This window comes from Taudactylus pleione, unplaced genomic scaffold (assembly GCF_031769625.1).
Source record: "Taudactylus pleione unplaced genomic scaffold, aTauple2 ptg000114l, whole genome shotgun sequence".
Classification (NCBI taxonomy): Eukaryota; Metazoa; Chordata; class Amphibia; order Anura; family Myobatrachidae; genus Taudactylus; species Taudactylus pleione.
Window position 1 is genome coordinate 8860454 of NW_028284516.1, and position 23899 is coordinate 8884352.

Here is a 23899-nt window from a genome sequence, read left to right on the forward strand (position 1 = left end):
ATGTTAATACATTTTTGGTCCCCAGAATTCGGGACTGTCCTACCAAATTTTTTGATATTTAAATTATTTTGTGTATTATACCGTATATTGATATTAACTTGTGTACATTACAACTAAAGGATAGATTATTGCAATAAATTCACAAGGTGTTTCTAAAGAATAAAAATAAAAACAATCAAAGTGCCCAAAAAATATGGAACTCAATTTATATTGTGGTCTCAAGAAGCTGACATTTAAATACTAAAACAGCATTACGGCTGCAGATGCATTTTACAGCAGTACTTTAGTATTTCATAACAAGCTGTCTTGTATCAATTAACTGCTGCGTTCTCCATCTGAACAACCTAAAATAATTCTCACACGTTTACTTTTGAGTGGTGCCTGCTCCATAGGTGGTGACATCGTGGGCTATGTGGTTTGTTGGAGAGCAGCAGTCCCGGTATTAAAGTCATATTCACCAATAATCAATCTGATGACTGCTGCAGGCTCCATAGTTGCCCTTTAACAATACAAGGATTTCTCCAAGATTGATATAAGATCATTGCGGATCAGATTTATTTAATACTCCTATACACTGGTGATCTGAAGGAGGTTTCATTGTATTACCTGTGCAATTTTAACTCTTAAGTATCCCCCCAACCGCAGTGGTATGAAGAAGCAAATTTAGCCTTATTAGATACATTGGGGGTCAGTAATACAGGGTCAGTTGTAGACCTTGTGGACCTAAGAGGCATACTTCCAAAACGGGGAAGTGGCTTCCAGTGAAGTGTGGTAAATGGCTGGGGAGGCACTGGCTAATCTCAGAGCCGGATTTACAGATAAATATATGAACCCGAGGGTTCATGTGGGCATTATACGAAGGTGCAGCAGTTTATAGTGCAGTAAATTTGGAGTGTTTTGATCAAGGATGTGCAGAAAAGATAGGCAGGGGAGGCAGTGCCTCACCTGCCAAACACTTTTTATTCAACAGTTTTGACTATACAAATTATTAGAATAATACAACGAGGATATTTATATTTTCTTAAAATTTCTCTTATAATTTTTATAGTGAAAACTCTGGAGTATACCCAAGTATGACAGGAAAGGCTCTGCCTCACCTCACCGCACATCACTGGTGGCTTCATGACACGCCCCCTGTTTCTTCACTCTAGGGGGCATGCCCAGCAAAAAGTGGATGTGCTGCTGCTCCATCCTTTCCTGTGGCCACTCCCAGAATGCCATGTGCGACAATGCCACCACCGGCTTTCTGGGAGACTGGAAGGGATTGGGAACAACAGCACAGTATGTAAATATGGCGCCCCCGAACTTTGTACATTATGCCGCACAGAGCCCATTCACGTTATGCCACACAGAGCCCATTCACATTATGCCACACAGGAATACTCCTTATACACATTATGCCACACTGTAGTAGTGCCCCTTATAACACATTATGCCAAACAGTAATGTCCCTTACACATTATGCCACATAGTAATGTCCCTTACACATTGTGCCACACACTGCAATGCCCTTTATAACACATTATTCCACACACAGTAATGCCCCATACACATTATGCCACACTATGTAATGCCCCTTACACATTATGCCACACTAAGTAATGCCCTTTACACATTATGCCACACTAAGCAACATCCCATATACATTATGCCACACTATGTAATGCCCCAGACACATTATGCCACACAGTAATGCCCCTTACACATTATGCAACACAGTAATGCCCCTTAAACATTATGTCACACTAAGTAATGCCCCTTACACATTATGCCGCACTAAGTAATGCCCCATACACATTATGCCACACAGTAATGCCCCTTACACATTATGCCACACTAAATATTGCCCTTTATACAATATACCACACTAAGTAGTGCCCTTTACACATTATGCCACACTAAGTATTGCCCATTACACATAATGCCACATAAAGTAATGCCCATACACATTATGCAACACAGTATTGCCCCTTACACCTTATGCCACACTAAGTAATGCCCCTTAAACATTAGGTCAAACACAGTAAAGCACTATCTAACACATTATGACACACACAGTAATTCCCCTTATCAGGATAACTTGGTTTTTGAAGGCCCCATAGCGATGCTCATGCCCCTTACACATTATGCCACACACAGTAATGCCCTTTATGACACATTATGCCACACACAGTAATGCTCCTTACACATTATGCTACTCTAAGTAATGTCCTTTATACATTATGTCACACTGTAATGCCCTTTACACATTATGCCACACTGTAATGCCCCCCCTTTCCCAGAGCCTCACCTACCCCTGCCTACTCAGAGTCAGGCAAGCAGGCTCAGGCTGCTCCTCCATGAGCCACTCCTCTCTCCCCTGTGGCCACTCTCAGTCCAAGAATGACATGTGTGACCTATATGACATCACGCAGTATGATGTCATGCACGGCAGTGGGCACCAGCATTCTGGAAAATGGTGGGAGGAGAGAGCAACCGGACATCAATGAGGTTTTGCTGTATTACTGACTGACAGCACGGCGGGAGGTCGCTGTCAGATCAGACGTGGTGACTGCGGCCGCGCCCTCAGGCTACAGCTCCCCTGTCTATATAGTTACATTTATGATATATTTCTTTACATTTTTTAATCTGGACAGTATGTGTTTATAATGGTGTTTTACAGTGACTGTGTCTTTAATAAATGTGAATTGTTACATTCCTAATTGAGATTCATATTTGTTATGCTCTTTGGTTGCTTTTATTTTTAATCTTGAGAAACACCTTTTAATTTTATTGTGCTACTTTTAGGAATATTTCTGAATATATTTGTGTAGTAGCAGCAATTTTGTTTAAAGGGATGTTGCTCATTAATACTATTATTTGTGACTAATTTGTGCCCAAATGTATATTTTGGGAATGGGTATGATATACCGCCGGCCGCATGGCAGCGGCAGCCCGACAGGAGCAGAGTGCGAAGCAGCGGAAGCCCGTCAGCGCTGGAAATCCCGATCATGGCTAGGTAAGTATCTGCTAACCTAACCTAACCCCCCTAACCCTAACCCTCCTTAGGGGTGCCTAACCCTAACTTTCCCCCCAAGTTCCTAACCCTAATCCCCCCTCTAAGTGTCTAACCCTAACCACCCCCTTCCCCGCTGCCTAAACCTAAGTCCCCCGGGGGGTGCCTAACCCTAAGTCCCCCCCGGGAGCCCTAAACCTAACCCCCCCCCCCCCCCGCGCGGCTGTCCACTCCCGGCGCCTGGCGTCACTACATCTAGACGCCCGGCATTTCACCCATGCCGGGATAAGACAGTCGGGAAGCCGGCTGCCGGTATTTAGGCAGTCGGCTTCCCGATTGCTTCCCTATATTTTGTTTAGGGTAACATTTAATAGTGGATAGATTATTATTACAAGTTACCAGCAATGTTGTGTATTACAGCTACACATCGTTCACTGGAACTCAGAAAAGTATTCCAATTTTGTGGAGGCTGTTTATAAGCCAGATGGGCTGTGTGTTCTGGGGGTACATTTAAAGGTAAGATATCTTCTTTGTCAAAAGTCCTTTTAAATTGTTATATTTATTGTAAACTCAAATATTCCTGTGAAGCTCAAAGAAATATACAGTATAGTGAAAATCTGATTTAAATCAATGGACTCCCATGGGTAATTATAATACTGTAGGTACTTACCATCACTGGGGCAACAAAGGAACCAATGGCCAGGACCAAATTATTTACAGGTGTAACGTTCTCTTAGCTCTGCGGATGTTCAGGAAAAAAGGTGAAGAATATATTGTGAGCAGATGTCAGTAGTTGGGAAGGTGGTTGGCGTAATGGTGGAAATGTTAAATATTGTGATGGTCCTTTGCCCTTAAGTAAAGGTTTCAGACAAATCACATTTTGACATTTATTCTAATTCTATGAACGATGGCGAGCTTCGGAAGTGAGTTATTTTTAAAGCAGCAGCAGAGCTACTGTATGGAAAGATGATAATCCGGTTGGTGCCTACATGCATTTAGCTGTTTGACTTACAGTATTGGAAAAATTATATATTATTATCCAATAACAAACTTGTAAATCCATGTTACATCTGAATTGAACATCAGAGCTAATTTACTGAATGATCAATATAGCAAAAGATACAGATCAGTTTTGCACAGCATATAGTAACCCCAGTGTCATAATTAGTGAGAACATTATTTATAATAACCTAAATACAATGCAAACTAAGAATATCTCATATAAACCTTTTGTCAGCTTGTGGTATATACTGTATACCAGGTGATATGCTGATTAGTGTAGTGTTTAGCATTACTGCCTCATAGGCCTGAGGGCATGAGACCCAGGCTATATATGTGGAGTTTATATGTTCTCACCGTGTTGGTGTTGGTTTCCTCTTGGTGCTCCAGTTTCCTCCCACACTCCAAAAACATACTTGTAATTATATTCAGCCCAAAAAAATTAATCCTAGTGTGTATGTGTACATGTGGTAGGGAATATAGAATGTAAGCTCCACTGGTGCAAGGACTGATGTGTCCGACTGAAATAGTCTCTGTAAACCGCTGTAGAATATGTGCGCGATATATAGATAACTATTAATAAATAATAAATAAACCTGTGTGAGTTCTATTACTGAGAGTCCGGTTCTAGTTTACTTGTCCATTATGAACAGTACAGTACACTATAGTGTTACGTATTACTTTTGACCTTTGCATCTTATAGTACATACTGTACTATGAATTCAGAGAGAGTGTCTAATCTGCAGTCCTCAATCACACAGTATATAAGCATCATAAATATTCACTGAGTGAGCTGACGGCCAAACACCAATGATACATAGGACTCCATCATATTAGCTGCGAATGGAGCAAGTTGCCGTTGAAATAGCGTTTTGTAAGCGGCCTATGGGGCTGTGAACAAAAATCCTTGAGTCCGGAAGGACCGTAAGTGCAACATACCGTAAAGTCGTACTTACTCGCAACGTGAGGGAACTGGCGTCTGATGGGTTTGAGCCCATACACTGCATCCCAATTATCTCTGAATTTATCAAAAAATTTGTAAGTTGTCACTCATCTAGGTATACTGTTTTTATAACAACAACAACAACCCCCCCCCCCCCAAATAAAAACGGCCATGGTAATTTCCTTTACTTTATCGGCACAGGACAACAAAATCATAGTACACAAGTAACTAAGAATACCATTGTGAATATACAGTAGATACAAGAAAAATATAAATGTTATGATCAATGTGATCTTTTAATATGTATTTATCATGACTCCACATTTATGAAACCCGTGTTTATTTTAATTTCAGATTGGGGACCACAACAAAAGCATAGAGAGAATTACAGATGCATTTGATGCCATCAACGCTAAGGTACAAGCATCGATATTCAATATAATGTATTTGTAGGCTAATCAGGAGCTATAGGAAAGTAAATAAAGGTCATCAACAGAGTCAACCTCTTTATTTTATTTTAAACCAAAAATGTATTAAATTAATTCATTTATAATGTATTTATCACTATTCAAAAGACAAAATATTGACCCAATGGTCAAGACGATAAAATGACATCTCTAAGGGTTATATTTACTAAAGTGCTGGTTTATAGAAGTGGAGATGTTGTCCATAGCAACCAATCAGATTCTAGCTTTTATCTTATAGAGGGTGCTAGATAAATGATAAGTAGAATCTGATTGGTTGCTATGAGCAACATCTCCACTTCTAAAAACTGGCACTTTAGTAAATATACCCTTATTTTCCCAAGTGAGATTTAAACCAGGATATTGTTCTGGAAGACCTGATAGACCATAAACATCTGATTCCTTAAATGTGGTTTCTAGGCTTGTGACTACTTTGGGGAGAAACAAACATAAAAATAGCTTTACTTTATCCAGCAGGTCTCTTGGTAGTATTGTCAAGGCCCATAACCTGAGTCCTGCTCAGGCTTGCCTACCCTCCCGATTTGGTCGGGAGCCTCCCAAATATCGGGTGCCACACCCGACCCCCCCGGAAAGGCTGGCAAGCCTCCTGGCTGCCGCCTGCCCCCCAGACTAGTTCTAGAAACCCCCGTAGCGGGGGGCCCGATGACGCGATTTGCGCTGAATCGCGTCATCGTGGCTCTGCCCCCTGCTTCACAATGCCTTTATTTTCGGCATTGTGAAGAGGGGACAGGGCCACGATGACGCGATCGTGTGGTCCTGCCCCTGGTCCGCCCCAAAATGGTGTCATAGTCCGGCCATGCCCCCCCGCTGTATGCAGGCATTCAGCTCCCACCCGGAATGAGGGAGCTGAATGTCGGCAAGCATGGTCCTACTATGATGCGTTCAAAATACTACATTGAGTATACCTAGTTACATATATATGTATATATACTGTATATATACACACACACATACACACACGCACACAGTATTTTGATCATTGTCTACACACGTAATCAGAGCATTATGTTTTTAGGGCAAGCAGTCATCTTTTACCAACTATAATCCATCAACTTTACTTCCTGGCTGCATGGATTTCTGGACCTATCCAGGATCACTTACTGTTCCTCCCCTACTAGAGTGTGTGACTTGGATTTTTCTAAAGGAACCAATAACAGTCAGCACCAGACAGGTAACTATATATGGGGTTGAAGCTCAGTATTCCGACAGGGGTCGGGTAAGTATACTAAACCTCCCCCCTTCTCCCCCTAACCCTAACCCTCCCTTCTTGCACCCTAACCCTCCCCATTAGTGCCTAAACCTAACCCTCCATTTGGTGCGTAAACCTATCTGTCCCCCCTTAGTGCCTAACCCTAAGCCCCCAAAGCCCCAAAGCCTAATTATAACCCACCCGTGGTGCCTAAACCTAACACCCCCCACCCGCGGCTAACAAGATGGTGGCTGTCGAGATTCCGGCGTCGGGATTTCGACGCCAATCTTTAGTCCCGGTCGGGCTACCGACGCCGGGATTATAACGGCAGGCATCTGGCCCGCCTGCATACTAACTGCATCCCATATGTATGATGTGTGTGTAGTTATGGTACTTTTTGTGTTGTTCTACATGAGAAATCTACATATATTGAAAGTTAGAATTTCTTAGTTAAAAATATATTTCACTGGAAAAAAAGTTGAAGACCCAGAAACACACTGTTGTTGCCATTTGATAATATCAAGCGTAATTACTTAGAGTAAACTAAACAAGTCATTTTTGAGTAGAGTTAACCCTCATGTACAGTAGGAACCTCACATTTGCCTACTTGGTAATTGCACAGAGATGTAATTCAAGTAGTGCAGTAAAACGGTATTTGGCCTCAGCATCCACTGTATATGTACCGAAAGGAAAGAGTTTTATTCACCCTCAGGGGTCAATTTATCAAAGCCATAAAGCCCTAAACCCTGCAAAACCTCGATTTGTTGGCCTATTTATCTAAGCCTCCATCCTGTGAATGCTCTCTCTGGCCTAACGTGGGTCATTCAGCTATTCATCATGTACATTTGTGGTACAAGTACTACAGCTGACCGATAACTAACACCATCTCAGCATGGCATTAACCGTGGGTGCCCACAGTAATCAAACAAAAAAAAAATATTAAAACAAAGCATTTGTTCTAGTTTTCTCATTTTAGCTAAAAAAAAACCCTTTTAAAAGCACTTTTTTTTTAATGGAATCTGAATCTGGAAGTCCGAGCCTGGGCTTCTAGCCTGAGTACAGCCTTCGAGATTCGATAAGACGGCTCACGCATGTGCTTCTTCACTCCTAACTGGCCTGTAGAGCAGTAAGACTACTTTTACTGCTGGCCAGTGTTGCTGGTCAGCAAAGCACTTCTCAGCTACCCTGGTGACTTTATTTTAATAAATTGCAATAAACAGCTATAGAAAATCTGTTTTACCTGAGTGATCTTTAAAAGTAGAACCCTTAGACTGTTGATATCAGGGGTTATACAGGTATATAATAACTTAGGACCTCTTACAGTCCTCTGTATTTACCAATAATAAAATGTAATTGTTTTTCAGCTATCCAAATTCCGCAGCCTTTTGAGCACCAGTGAAACAGATGGAGAAGCGTCCTGCTGCATGGAAACCAATCACCGTCCCATCCAGCCACTCAAAGGCAGGATAGTCAGAGCATCTTTCCTATAAATAACCCTCATTCCCGTAACAATCCCAAATATCATGCCAGCAAGGACATTCCTCACAGCGCATCGTGCCAGCATTGACGATGTCATGTATATAATATTCTTATTAATAAAATATTTGCATTATACAGACATGTACAAATGTTTAAAATAATGTTTTGACTATGAACATGGATTCACATAGTATGTATCTTTTTTCCCCTAAAAGTATCACTATAATTTGCATCAAATGTTTAAGAAATTTTAAATGTTTTTTGGGTTTTCATTTTTGTTTATTCATTTTTATTTTTTTAAATCTAGTTTTTATTGAATATTCAAAAAGGTTATTAAAGAAATGGGCAAAAAAGTGCTTAAAAAAAAAAAGACACCCTGGAAGTCATAGTAATAGGCCCACGGTCCTATCTACCAACAGGCTCACGCAGAATCATGCAAGACACGTGCCCATGTTATAGAAGCACGCCCCAATACACCAGCCTCATTTAAGTTGGCCATAGACTGCAGCACAGTGTAGCTGACCAGCCAGTATGGAGGGGTAGAGGAGCTCCCGCACGATAATTAGAGTGCCTCTGTGGATGCAGCTGTTTATTTGGGAATGCAGCTGCTTTCACTGACACGCCCGCTCTCCTGTCCTTACTACTCTCCCCGTTATCAGGTTTTCTCTCCCTCCAGTTCCTTCTCCTCACAAAATCTCCCTCCCTCAGGGCCTGATTCAGAGCCGGACGCTCTGGCCGCTCGCATAGCTGTGGGTGACCACTCACAGCTATAGCGAGCGGCCATGATGATGGTCGCGATGGTCAAGACCATCGCGACCATCGGGCTTGCGACGAGACCCTTGTGGTCGTTCATCGCAAGCCCTTGTGGTTGTTCATCGTAAGCCCCAGAGAGCATTCGGCTCTAACAGAGCCGAAATCTCTCCAACTGACATCACCCATGATGTCAGTGGGGCCGCCCCCAAATGGCAAGCGTTCCCTCCGTTTGGGCAGCCACCCTCCCCCGGCCCGCCCAGCAAAAGGGGCGAGCTGTCACTCAACATCGACAGCTCACCCCCTTTGGTGCGAGACCCGGAGTGACGGATTGCCCGGGTCTCACGCATGCTCACGACGGAGCCGGCTCCGTCGTGCACATGCGCTGTGGGCCACCATCGACCCGGTTGTGAGCGCTCAGCGCTTGCGACCGGGTCTGAATCAGGCCCTCAGTTCCCTGTTCTCACCAAATCTCTCTCCCTCCATTACTTCCTACTACTCTGCCCCTCACACTCCCAAACTAGTTTTGTTACAATGATTCCATCTCGTTCCCTATTCATCTGTATTTGTTTCCTCTACACCTTCCTGTTTTCACCCATCTCGCCTCTCAGCAGCAGCTGCTTACCGGCACAGACTCCTGTGCTTTGGAGAACGGTAGCTTGTCATTTTAGTGTCACGGATAAAATGACACAGCAAAACTTAAAGGATACGTTACAGCTCTTCATTTTTTTTTTTTAAATAACAGTGAATTCATGGTTTTACCATTATACTGGTGGTACACTTGGGCTGATGAAGTCACTGAAGTGATTGCTAATGGCATACCCAAAAGATAAGGATTTATGAATATAGGTTCTTTGCATTACTGCCTAATTGCAATATATTTTCTAAGGAAGTGACGAGAAAACAGATATACTTAAAGAAATACATGTGCAGCCCTTTTACTCTCAAAAGAGCTGCATATTATTACACTTAATTTCAAAAATGAAAAAAAAACAGCCCCAAAAAGACACCAGCACATCCACATCTCACAACCCAAAATGCTTCCTCTTGCCATACACTTGATCAAAAAAAGGACATGACATGCCACTCAGATCTCCCACTTGCTCCAAAGTAGCCCCACATGTCCTCAAACCCCAACTTGCTACAAATGCCCCAACATGCACTCAGACCCCCACGCTGTAAAATCCCCATACAAGCCTTCAGGAAGCTATGTACGCCCAGAAAAGAATACAAATAAAACAATATAACATTTCTCTGAAAATGAACCCAACACATCTTCCAATCTTAAAAACTACACCATTCATGAAAGGTTGAAGTGGTCATTAAGTTGTAAAACATTTTGAAAGTTCATACTGTAATGTGTTTGGATGACTTTAGACTTGTATTTAGTGCAGGGGCATTCAAACTACGACACACGGTCCAAACGCAACCCACCACCTGCACCAATCCAGCCTACCAACCTAACTGCAATTTGGAACCTTATATCTGCCAGTACACCCCTGCACCTCCACCTGGTGAGTGAGGAGAGCTTCTGCTGCAATGTTTGAGAGGATGCCCCACTGAGTGGAAGCAGCAGCCTGCTCATGTATCCCACCCAAAGGCTATCCCACAACCCAGCCCTGGGCCTCCCACCCAACTGCAGAGTCAGATGAAGGGCAGACAAGGACTGGAGGCTGCATCTGTAGGATAGGGTTCTTGATAGCTATTGTAGGGATTAGAACCATTATCTGATGGAGGACGGTGACTTGGGTCAGGGGGCATATTCTAAGGAGGAGAGAGTGAGGCCAGGACCATTACCTGAGGAGAGAGATACTATAAAATAAGAATTATACATACTGTACCACAGTCATTATTTGAGGAGAAAAGGAAATGGCCATAATATGAGCAGGATAGAGACTAGCCTTTATCTGAGGGACAGTATCTGAGGAAAATATAGACCAGTGACTCTCATCTGTAGTCAGACACAACTACACTGTTTGCATCAATATAGCATCTCATCACAATGAGTAAAATTGTAAATCTAAAATGAATTTACATTTTTTTTAATTAGTTTTAGGGGGGGAATTCAATTAGTCGCGATAATGCAGTAACTTTTGGTTCGTAACCTTTACGTCCGAACTCTGCTTATGGCATCTATGTGTGCACCCCTTTTTCGTGCAATTCAATCCCAAAAATCGCGAAGCATTCGCGGAAAAGATTCTTGCTGCTTTTACCGGCGATAAGTAAAGATGAAAATGGGGAAATCTGCCTGTATCCCAAAAAAAGACAAAGTGATATAGTAAAACAATGCAGAAATGTATTAGTGGCCCTAATGAAAGTATTTGGGGTTCATAAATTGTTGCAAATGGCTGTAATATTTCTAAAACAGCCAAATAATGATAGAAAGCAAGTGTATTTGGCTAAATAAAATTTCTACTTAAATTGGTGGTGCATAAAAATGCAGATCAGACTATATTTAAGTCATTTAAATACCCTTTTAAAAAAAACTTCAAAATACGCCTCTAACACCCACCTGCAATCTTAAAAACACCTGTCCCATTTGGGAAACAGTCAAAATGCCAACGGCCGGGAAGCCATCTAACTAAATCACGGCGTCTAAATACCGACGAGGGACTAAAGACAGGCGTCGAAATCCTGACGCCGGTCTATATCCCAACGCCGGAATCTAGACAGAAGGCTTCCCGAACGAAGGTAAGCCGGGCAGTGTTAGCGATTAGCCGTGTGGGCGGAGGGTTAGGTTTAGGGACGCCCGGGGGACTTAGGATTAGTCCCCATCCTGGGAGGGTTAGGTTTAGGGTGGGTGAGGGGAGGTTAGGTTTAGGCACCCCTGGGGGGAGGTTAGGGTTAGGCACCACCTCGGGTGGGTTAGGTCTAGAATGCGGGGAAGGCAGCTTAGGTTTAGGCACCCCCAGGGGGAGGTTAGGGTTAGGCACCACCGGGGGATGTTAGGGTTAGGCACCACGAAGGGAGGGTTGGGGGGGGAGAGGGGAGAGTTAGGGTTCTTACTACCCCAGTCGGGATCTTCAGCGTTTGGGCTCGCGGCGTTGGGATTTAGGGGTCTATTTACTAAGCAGTGTTAGGAGACAGAGTGAAAAGTGATAAGAAAGTGATAAGGTGCCAGCCAATCAGCTCCCAACTGTCATCTCACTGGCTGTGTATGAAAAATTACAGTTGGGAGCTGATTGGCTGGCACCTTATCACTTTCTTATCACTTTTCACTCTGTCTCCTAACACTGATTAGTAAATAGACCCCTCAGTGAGTTGGCTTCCCGGCCGTCTGCATTTCATACCCAACCCGTCAATTAAACAATTACCTGCACTTTGCACTTTTTTGTCTAATTAGTCATTTTTTCGAAAAAAATCGGCTTATTGCAGCTAATTGCATTCCCTCCTTAGTGTTTTTTAGCATAAAATTTACTCAGCAAAAACCATAACCTAATTGCTGCAGCTAACTGAGAAGAAAGTTTGGACACCTCAGATCGACTATGCTTTACCACTATTTTATATTACCACTAGATGTCAGTGAAAGGCCTAAGCACTTTTTTTTACTGTATCTATCATTACTAACAAATGATTCCTCTTATCCTGTCCTGCAGAAAGAGCTTCTACATACACTTGAAAAAATATATTTTAAGTCAGGTGTATTTAATTACTACACAATGTTGCAAAAGTGCTATTATGCAGAGTCATAATGGTATACATTTAGATTTTTTTCTACCTTTATGTAGCAGAGAAGCCTTTAATCATTGAATGTATCACAACATTTGAGCTACTATATGGAATCTGAGAATACTGATCTCTGCATTGTGTATCATAAATATACGAGGGTGGTTCAATAAGTAAGGTAACAAGACCTCTCTAACGTGTGTATCTATTTCATTCTAATTTCCCAGCAGGCTAGAGCAGGTAGACCACTGTACAACACCAGTTGTAAGATGGCGGAAACATGGTCAAACATTGAGGTCAGAGCCGTAGCTAGACATTTTGGTGCCCTGTGCGAGAAAGATCACTGGTATATATTTATATACACAGCTATACAGCAAAACCCAGAATTCACTTTCCCTCACAGACAGTGACTCACTCACTAGGAGTGGCAATGGCCAGGGCAGGCTTCTGGCCACTGCTCTTAGATACAGCTCACCCGTCTCTAAAACACTGGATCGGACCTTAACTGGCAGGTCCTGTCATCCAATGTCCAACTCCACCTACAGCGCCGCACGATCCCTGCCATCCTGACCGCATGGCACCGCACAGCAGCAGCAGCTCCTCAGTGAACTCTGGGAGCCTTGGGCAGGGAGACGTAATGATGTCTCTCCCGTCCCAATAGGTTGCCGGGACTCAGGAGGCGGAGACTCAGATTGAGTCACACTTTGTGAAAAGGAGGGGCAAGGCTGTGTCTCTCTTTAAACAGTGATGGGCACCGTGGCCGCACTGTAGCAGCTGTCCAGCTGTAGCAGATAGATGAGGTGGTGGGCGGCCGGTGTTCCGCTCTCAGCGCTGTTGCGCTCTGTGCCGTGGCACCTAGCTATGGCCCTGATTGAGGTGCACAGTGTGATCTCATTTCTGCGTCTACAGGGCACATCAGCAGCTGAAATTCATCGCCAACTTGTCGAGGTGTATGGTGATAATGTCATGTCACTGAAATAGGTTTGGGTTTGGTACACTGCCTTTGATAACGGCAGGACAGACATTCAAGACGTGCAGCGATCGAGCTGGCCAAGCGCATCCACCACAGATGACAATTTGTGCCACATTAAAGGTCTGATTCCGGAGGATAGACGCATTCGAGTTAGTGATATTGCTGACGAACTGAACATCTCAGTGGGAAGTTGAACTGTACACAACATCGTTCATGAGCAACTGGGGTACAGGAAAAAGTGTTCACACTGGGTACAGAAGCATCTCACAGAAGTTCACAAATATAATAGGATAGGATCGTCTCTCATGCAGTTGATGAGGTACCACGAGGAGGGAGTGCAGTTCCTGCAGCGTATTGTTGCAGGCGATGAAACGTGGGTGCATCATGTGACAATGGAGATGAAGCAAGCATCCATGACATGGGAATATGCATCATCCCCACCTTCAAAGATATTCAAACAACTTAATCAGCAAAGAAAGTCATGGCGACAGTGTTTTGGGACCACAAGGGCTGGTTTCTTGTTGATTTCCTCACCAAGCTAGATACTGTGAATGCTGACCGCTATTGTGATACATTGAGCTGGCAATTAGTCAAAAACAACCTGGGTTGCTGCAAACAGATATCGTATTGCTGCACCATAACGCCAGGCCACACTCAGCCAACCGCACACGTCAGTTGTTACAGCGCTACCATTGGGAGGTACTGGGCCATCCTCCCTACAGCCCTGACCTGGCACCGGGTGATTTCCATCTCTTTGGACCATTGAAGTAGCACCTGGGTGAAGTTCAGCAACCGTCATGTCCTGGCTTCAGGCGCTTGACACTGATTTCTTTTATGCCGAGATAGATGCCTTGGAACAAATTGTTATACAAGTATGGGGACTATGTGGAAAAATAATCTGTACCAAGGCAATACTATTGATTATACGTATATGTATGAGTGGAATAAATTTACGCAATGAGAGGTCTTGTTACCTTTTTTATTGAACCACCCTCTTACATATTCAGAAGGAAATGTTTGTGCCCTTTCATTTTGCCATAGTTATATGGCAGACTTACAGAGAAGAGGGCTGACAAAAACATCCCCATTAGATGTACAGGCGTGTTGTGTTATGATGACAGTACAAGAAGGTATTGATGCAGAAGATTAATGACATAAACGAAATAATACTACCAGACACTTTGCCATGTAAGGGACATATGTGCATTTGTGTAAACTCTATTTGGAAAATGTTCTGTTTTTTCAGAATAGTATCTCTATATAAAAAAGAAAATCACCTCTGCCTGGTGTACAGTACAATACTTTATTATTTTATACTTTATGGTTTAAATTAGGGATGTGCAGGCTCGGATAGGTTCGAGTTTGCACGTGGAGTTCGGATTTTTCCCTCCAAAAAAACGGAACTCAGAAAGAGGCAAAACGTCATCTTGCATGGACGAACATCATCATTCCTGGACAAAAGTCCAGAAATGATGATGTTCGTCCATGCAAGATGACGTTTTGCCTCTTTCTGAGTTCCGTTTTTTTGGAGGGAAAAATCCGAACTCCACGTGCAAACTCGAACCTATCCGAGCCTGCACATCCCTAGTTTAAATATCAGCCCTGCAAACTGTGAGAATAGTGCAAATCAAATTGATACCATGTTACAGGGCAGTTACTTGTGGTGCTCAATCCAATTTTTAAAGACCCTTACCGACACCATGCACCCCTCCAAATACAATAATATGAAAAGTAAGCCAAAGAATATTAACCAAGTTGACAGCAAAAATATGTTACTGGGCACTTGGACAGGCTGTGGGAAAAGGGGAAGCAGACGGGAAGCCGATGGACGGAATCCTGACTGTCTGCTTCCCGACTGTATAATCCCGGCAAGGGTTAAATGACATTTTCCCTACGCCGGGAGCCCGATCGAAGGTAAGTCGGGCGACAGGCGCGGACAGCCATGGGGACGTAAGGGTTAGGTTTAGGGTTCCCAGGGGGGATTTAGGGTTAAGCACCCCCCCGTAAGGTTAGGTTTAGGCTAGGGTAAAGGAGGGTTAGGGTTTAGCATAATAAATTAATTTTTGTCCTCAAAATTCTACACACAATACCCCATAATGACAACATGTAAAAAGTTTTTTTTTTTTGAGATTTTTGCAAATGTAAAAAAAAAAATCACTTGTACATAAGTATTCACAGCCTTTGCCATGAAGCTCAAAATTGAGCTCAGGTGCATCCTATTTCCACTGATCATCCTTGAGATGTTCCTACAGCTTAATTGGAGTCTACCTGTGGTAAATTCAGTTGTTTGGACATGATTTTGAAAGGCATACACCTGTCTATATAAGGTTCCATGCTTGACAGTGCATGTCAGAGTTATTTCAAATACAGGGTCAGTAACCGCCTGATTCATGGGGATGGGGGAGGGGGTGGGGAACACACTGACTGGGACATATTATATATCAATATGATAATATACTCTAAAGGTGCAGGTATACGAAATGGGGGCCTGCATGCTACAATCGAGGAGGGGGGGATTGATATATAAAGTAGCTACACTGACTGAGTGGTGTAATAATGGGTATTATAAGGGATGGAGGACCTGCTAAGCTGCTAAAATCAATGAGGGGGGGGGGGGGCACTGATATATAATGCAGATACACTAATGGTTGTAATAATAAGTATTATAACAGTGCCTTCCCCTTTCCCTGTCATTGATTGTAGCAACCTAGCAGGTCTCCCATCCCTTATAATACCCATTATTACACCCCTCAGACAGTGATTATATTTATTTTTAATGTTATTAATGCAGTGCTCACAAAATATGTGCTATAGCGTGTATTTACGCAATACAGGCAGTTGGGGACCCAGTTTTTAAAACATAGCGGTTCCAACAGGAGGCTCTGTGTGTGTGCTGTGTCCACAGCAGCCAATCACCGCCAACAGCTTTTCCCTAACCAATCACTGCTGGCAGCAATTGGTTTGGGAGATGCTGCCGGCAGTGATTGGTTGCTGTGAACATAGCACACACACACAGCGTGTCCTGCAGACCCTTTCTTAGCCAATTGCTGCCGGCAGCATCTCTTAACCAATCGCCGCTGGCAGCGTCTCATCCATCACTGCCACCGACCGGACCACCTCCCTGCCCGCCCTCGTACTTCGGCGCCGGCTGATTTTCCTTGGCTGCAGCAGCGCTGCCTGCGCTCCAGCTCTCCTATCCCAACTTATCATTTATATGCTAAAATTATAATACCATCCTGGTAGTTAACAAAAAATGATACGTGCCCTATAAAGACAAAAAAGTTTGCTCAAGGACAAACCAGATAAATTCAAGGGTAAAGTACAAGTGCTATTACCCCTTGAAATTAAGTCCTCTCATAGGTCACAAAATTCCTATTCAAAGAGCATCACAATTGTGTCTAGGAAGTGCCAACCAAAGCAACAGGTAATGCCCCAGCTATTATCTACCCTTAGCCCCTCCCTACCCCCAGCATTGACTCTCCCTAACCTCCTCCTTGCCCCCAGTACTGCCCCAGCTGCTATCTACCTTTGCCCCCTCCCTACCCCCAGTACTGCATGCCCCTAACCAATCCTTGCCCCCCAATACTGCACCAGCTGTTATGTACTCTAGCTCCCCCCCTCCCTACTCCCAGCACTACCTGGCCCTAGCTCCCTCCTTGCCCCTCCAGTACTGTCACAACTGCTGTCTTCACTTACCTCTCCCTACCCGTGGCACAGCCAGCCCTTACTCCCTTCTACCCACAGCTAAACAGTCAGCTGACCACCCGTACACACAGCACGATGAGCAGATATATCTGCAGATACTGTATGTCTGCCATTGGCTATACTGCACAGCTGACACAATATGTTTGTGACCAACGTCATTCACAGACATATTGTCTGTACACACTGGCCGATGTGCACACTATATATATCGGCCATTCAATTGAATGGTCGATATGTCGGCCAGTGTGTACCCAGCATAAAGCTGCGTACACACCTATAGATATATCTGTCCAATCCGTCTGGTGGGATGGAAAATCTGGTAATGTATGTGACCAAATAACAATAGAAATTTGTTACCAAACACTGGAAAACGGACCAGATTTTCCTTCCCACCAGACAGATTGAACAGATATATCTGCAGGTGTGTACACACCTTAAGGGGCATAAATCAGGAATGAAAATATAGGGTCACGCCCCTTCCCAGTAAGACTATGTGTCTTTGGCGCGCGCTCTCTCAGCCTTACAATGTGTAGAGGAACACAGGGGACCAAAATGGTTGTTAAGGCTCTGCTTTGGTGGCACAGGGTTTAGAGGGAGAATGCCTTCCCTTTTTTTTGTGTGTGACCCACACCAATGAAGTGCCACTTTACCTAACAAAACCAACCAAATACCAAATGTCTGACTATGGCATACAGTATGTTTGAATCCCTTGCAGGATGAGCTCTGTTGTGTGTATTTTAATACAGATAATGATATACACTTGTACTGTTGTTAATTATTCTACGTGTTATTAATCATATTTGTAAGAGCATTGATTAAGAATAAGAAGTAGGAGTCAGAAATAGTAAGAGGAGGAGTCTACACTTGAGGCCAGATGCCGACGCTGAGGTGGGCGACCTGTGTGCTTTAAATGCCAGGGCCTATTTTTAGTCCCAGTCCGGCCCTGTACAGTCCTGTTCTAGCACTTATGCCCATTCCCTCTCATTCCTCAATCATAACTTGTGCTGCACCTTGACTCCACTACCCTAGCTACGGCCCTGCTTTGGAGTGCCTGTAACCAAAGCAGAGAAGAGCCATTAGCAGTATTAGAGCTAAAAGGAGAAACCAACAGACCGAGCAAGGTATAGGGTTGGTAGGATGGGTGCTGTTGCTAGGTGGCAATTCTATTACCTAGAACAGTGATTTTCAACCTTTTTCAACTTGCGGCACACCGAACACAATTGCAAAATTAGTACCCCATGGTGAAAAACATGCACATTGGTCCCCGCAGAATAAAACAATCACATTGGCCCCCACAGAAAGCAACATATTACACATTGTCCCCATATAAAAGACACAACCACACTGGCCTCCTCAAAAAGCAAACATTATACATTGGCCTCTACCTGTCCATTGCAGGGAAAGGAGCTCCCTATGCCTCAGCCGCGGAAGTGGGTGCAGCCTGTTACACTCAATGCTCAACACTGCAGTGAGAACTGTGCAGGCAGGATGGCGACGTGGCATGCACAGACAGCGGCACCTGAAGTTAAGAGCTTCACTGCGGGCATCTTCAGTGCTGCTTCTCTGGCTGCACACTTGGGAACTGCTCGCGGCACACTAGTGTGTCACAGCACAGCGGTTGAAGAACACTGCCCTAGAACAAAGAAGGTTGCAGGTCATAGATTTCTGCAAACTACTGTTTGTTCGTCGGGAGGCTTAACACCTAGCACCAGCTGGGGGGTAGACTACCACTTACCTGGTGGTTACTCTGAAAAACTTGTGTGGTTTGCCAGGAAATAAATTCCTTGATGTCACGGCTCAAGGTATTGCAAGGGGTGGACCCGAACTGTGTTGTGGTACAGAGACACCAGGACCAGGAGAGAATTGAAATTTAGATGGTTTAATATAATGCTGTTGCATACAGTTAAATGAGAACTAATGAGAGATGGTAAATATAGTCCTTAGTGCAGGGATGCACAACTGTAGACACTGTAAAACAAAAGGTAAAAAGTCTCTGAGGTTCAGGGGGTACTGCGGAGAAGAACTGTAATTTTGAATGCTGTAGAACTTGAAGATACGTTGAATACTGGAGGGTAATTGAATATGACTCTTGGATGGAGTATGCAGGACTGGGAAATGAACTTGAGTCAGACTCCGGGATGGAGTATACTGGATTGGGTGAAGCACTTTAAATAGGACTACGGGATGGAGTGCGCTGGATTGGGTGAAGCACTTTGAATAGGACTCTACGGGATGGAGTGTGCTGGATTGGGAGCAGGAGTACTCCCGACTGGAGTACACAGGAACTAGGAACAAACAAACTGGAGCAGGAACAGCGGAGCACAGGAACATAGGTCTTGCTGTGGCAAGGTGCACTATTGTACTGGCAATGAGACAGAGTCAGGGAAGGGCTTTTATACCCCTGCTCGGATGATGATTGGCTGGAGCAACTGGAGAGTGCTGCTGACTGGATGGATCTGGACCACCTGACTTGATCCAAGATGGGCGCGCCCATGATCCGGAAGTCTGACACACTGAAGTGCAGGAAGTACATGGAAGTGTGGCTGGTACACCTAGGCAACAGCGGGGATGCAGGAAAATACCTTCAGCCATAGGCCCCACTCTGGATTCCACTGACAGGAGCGACCGGCAACTTCGACAAGGCGCGATGACATAAGTGCATGGGGAGATGCAGCGGTCTCAGCCGGAGGTCTCTAGCACGGTTTGTGGCACTTGATGATTGTGTTATATCTAGATCTCGTTCCCGGCCTGAGAGATGTATTAATAAGTGAGTAGGATTTTGTTTGACCAGATGAAGTCTCTCCTGAGAAGAGATCCCAGAAGGTTTTGAGAGTGTCTGAAAATGAGGAGTGCATGTAGAAACCTTGGATCTAACGCTCTAATTTTCCCAATAATTTTGGCAAGATCTCTCATGGTGAGCTGGTGGTGGAGAATTCGAGAAACAAAGGTCTGAATGTATGTTTTTTTGTCTGATGGGACTGCTATAGAGAAAGAATGGGAATCTATTAGGAGCACAAGAAAGGTTATACCCTGGAAAGGGGTCAGTAATAATTTGGAGTAATTTATCGAGTAGCCCAGATTGAAAAGGAGGGATACGATTATGTCTTGCTGAGTAGCTTCTCACATTCTGAATGGACTACCAGGAGGTCATCCAAATAAATTATACAGCAAATCTGTTTTTGCCGGAGATGTGTCACTACTGATTTTATAAGCTGGGTGAATGTGTGAGGGGCATGGGACAACCTGGAGACCATCACCGTCCATTGGTAGAGGACATCTTTCCAAAGAAATCTCAGAAGCCTTCTGTGGTTTGCATGGACCTGAATTACATAAAAGGCCTCCTTGATGTCTATCTTTATGTAATAGTCATTTTGAGTAAGGAGGAAAGGAACCTCTGCCAGACCTTCCATTATGAATTAACAATGTCTTATGTACCGAGTTAGGGATTTGACGTTCAGTACGGGTCTGGAAGAACCATCCTGTTTCCTTATGGGGAAGAGGTGACTGGTCCAACCTTTCTTGGAAGTTTCTGCCAATTCTATCTTACCCTGAGATAATGCTATGGTCAAAATGTTGTCCAGCCAAGGACTGGCATTTGTGGAGCAGGGGAATGTCTAGCGAGAGAATCTCATTAGCAGGAGGGACAAGCCTCTTTATATGATATTTAGCAGCCACTTGTCTGTGGTAATCTCCCTCCACAAAACTATTGCATGAGAGAGGCCAAGGTGGGAGGGTATTTGATTACAGCTTACCATGCCCTCTGTCTTTTTTAGAGGGGTTGGGGAAGGTGGGTGCCAAACCTCTGGTACCTGGAATCCTGTAGAAGCCTCCTTTTTGTCCTCTGGGGCACCTCGCTGGTCTTTGGTGGAACCACTGCATCCTGCAGAACGACCCTCCTGGCGAAAGGGTCAATTGGAGGACTGGTGGCCTATAAGGTCTGCAAAGGATTTGCAGGCTTTGTAACGAATTTTAACTTTGTCAATAAATTCTGGGCCGAAAAGGTTGGAGTCTACAAGGTTAGGAATATCCACTGGTTTGGGAGCAAAATGAGTTAGACCAGCTCTAGCCAGCCAGCGGGTTCTTTGAGTATTCGATATGAAATAAAAAATCTGTCCTACCATTAGTGGATGGGGTTGCAAATAGATCCAACTGAGGTTGGCTGAAGGTTGTCACACTGTTGTAAAAAATCTCCGGTTTCAGGGACAATCTGCTCTATTAATTGTTCAGATGAGGAAAAGTCACTAGATAGTTTTCTTTTATACTGTAATTTTCTATTAACATGGCTGACAGATTGGGACACAGGCAAAGTTTATGTAGCAGACACAGAGACTGTGTCCTCCATCTTTAGCCACTGAAGTAAAATCTACATGAACAGCGTGTGCGCACCCCTACTGGCTCAGATGCGCCTATCAGCGCTCATGTCCATGCGCGGTCATCCGGACACGTGATGTGCATGCACGCTCCAAGCGCGTGCATGCACAAGTCACAGGAGTTGCACCAACCCACTGCCCCAGCAGTGAAGAAGGTAAGTGAAACTTCTTTTCACTCTACCTTCTCCAGTAGCAGTCAAGAGGCTTGCCTACCTACCCACCAGCTGTTGCTAGATGTCAAGCCTCCCGACGAACAAATCAGAATTCCAAGCTGCAGCCTCTATTAAACCAATACCTCTTCCAAAATGATCAAGTCAACACTGAGTCACTGGACTACCCTAGCTGGATGATTAGGACAGGCTGGATCTCACTTTATACACATCTCTAACTCAACATGGGTGGTGTTTACATATCTACAGGCTCAGGGAAGTAACGATTGAATCTCCCATATCCAAATATTCTGAAATATGGAATATTATGAAATACAGAATTTTTTTGCGCTACTGAGATAGTGACACCTTTGCTTTCTGATGGTTCAATGTAAACAAACTTTGTTTAATGCACAAAATTATTAAAAATATTGTATAAAATTACATTTAGGCTATGTGTATAAGGTGTATATGAGACAAAAAAGCATTCTGTGTTTAGACTTGGGTCCCATTCCCAAATTATCTCATATATCACCTCCCCCCTTGATCCTATCCCCTCCCACCTCCTCCGCTTCCTCTCTCCTTCTGCCTGCTCCCATCTTGCCCACCTCTTTAACCTCTCCCTCTCATCAGGCACTGTTCCTTCTGCATTCAAGCATGCCCTTGTCTCCCCCATTCTTCAAAAACCTACCCTTGATCCTAATCTTCTTTCTAACTACCGACCCATCTCTCTCCTCCCTTTTGCCTCCAAACTCCTTGAGCGGATTGTCTACAAACGCCTTACTGCTTTTCTTTCCTCCCACTCCCTCTTTGACCCTTTTCAGTCTGGCTTCCGTTCTCTCCACTCCACTGAAACTGCCCTCACGAAAGTCAGCAACGACCTCCTTGCTACCAAATCAAAGGGCCACTACTCTCTTCTCATTCTACTTGATCTCTCTGCTGCTTTTGACACTGTGGATCACCCTCTCCTGCTGAATATCATTCACTCCCTTGGTCTATGTGATACTGCCCTCTCCTGGCTGTCATCCTACCTCTCTGACCGATCTTTCTCCGTTTCCTCTCATGACTCTTCTTCCCCCCCACAGCCTCTTACAGAAGCTGTTCCCCAAGGTTCTGTTATTGGACCTCTCCTATTCTCCCTTTATACTTCCTCTCTAGGTGAACTCATCAGCTATTTTGACCTCCATTATCATCTCTATGCTGATGATATTCAAATCTACCTTTCCTCCCCTGATCTCTCCTCCTCTCTTCTGACTCGTATCTCCAACTGTCTCTCTGCTATCTCTTCCTGGATGTCCCAGTGATTTCTTAAACTTAATATGGCTAAGACAGAGCTGATCGTCTTCCCACCCTCCCACATAACCTCACCTCCCACTATTTCTTTATCAATTGATGGAATAACTATCTCATCTAGTCCCAAGGTGTGCTGCCTTGGAGCTATCCTGGACTCGTCCCTCTCCTTCAAACCACATATCCAGAACCTCTCACAGTTCTGTCATTTCCATCTCAAAAATATTTCTAAGATCAGACCCTATCTCACCCAGGATGCTACAAAAACCCTCATACACTCACTGGTCATCTCCAGATTGGACTACTGTAACCTCCTCCTATCTGGCCTCCCCAAATCCCATCTCTCTCCTCTCCAGTCCATCCTTAATGCTGCTGCATGGCTTATCTTCCTCTCCAAATGCTCTACATCTGCCTCCCCTCTCCTACAAGCCCTCCACTGGCTCCCCTTCCCTTTTAGAACCCAATTTAAGGTTCTCACGCTCGCTTACAAAGCCCTCACCCAATCTACCCCCATATACATCTCTGATATCATCTCCCTTCACTCTCCTCTCCGCTCTCTTCGTTCAACTAATGCATGCCGCCTTTCATGCCAGCTGATTACTTCCTCCCACTCCCGCTCCAAGATTTTGCCCGCACTGCTCCCCACCTCTGGAACTCTCTCCCTCTCCGCATCAGACTCTCCACCTCTTTGCAATCCTTCAAACGGGCTCTCAAGACCCACTACTTCATCAAAGCCTTCCAGCTATCATTATAACTCCCTGCTACATGCTCCTTCCTCCTCATCTACCACATCTGTGTCACCCCTGTTTGTCTTCCCCTCCCTTTTAGAATGTAAGCTCTTAAGAGTAGGGCTCTCTACCCTCTTGTGCTTCTCCCTACTTTAGTTTCATCTACTTCTTACTCACC

At 44.2% G+C, this 23899-nt stretch overlaps 1 protein-coding gene across 1 annotated transcript in view; it reads left to right on the forward strand.

Moving 5' to 3' along the window:
• The window catches only part of LOC148524938 (carbonic anhydrase 13-like), a 68181-nt gene extending 60016 nt beyond the window's left edge, over window positions 1–8165 (forward strand). The window contains exons 4-7 of the mRNA XM_088471526.1: window positions 3416–3511; window positions 5292–5354; window positions 6438–6593; window positions 7976–8165. Of these exons, the coding sequence (XP_088327652.1) occupies window positions 3416–3511; window positions 5292–5354; window positions 6438–6593; window positions 7976–8101 (441 nt within the window). The 3' untranslated portion in view covers window positions 8102–8165. The remainder of the gene's footprint in view (window positions 1–3415; window positions 3512–5291; window positions 5355–6437; window positions 6594–7975) is intronic.
• Window positions 8166–23899: the final 15734 nt, after the last annotated feature.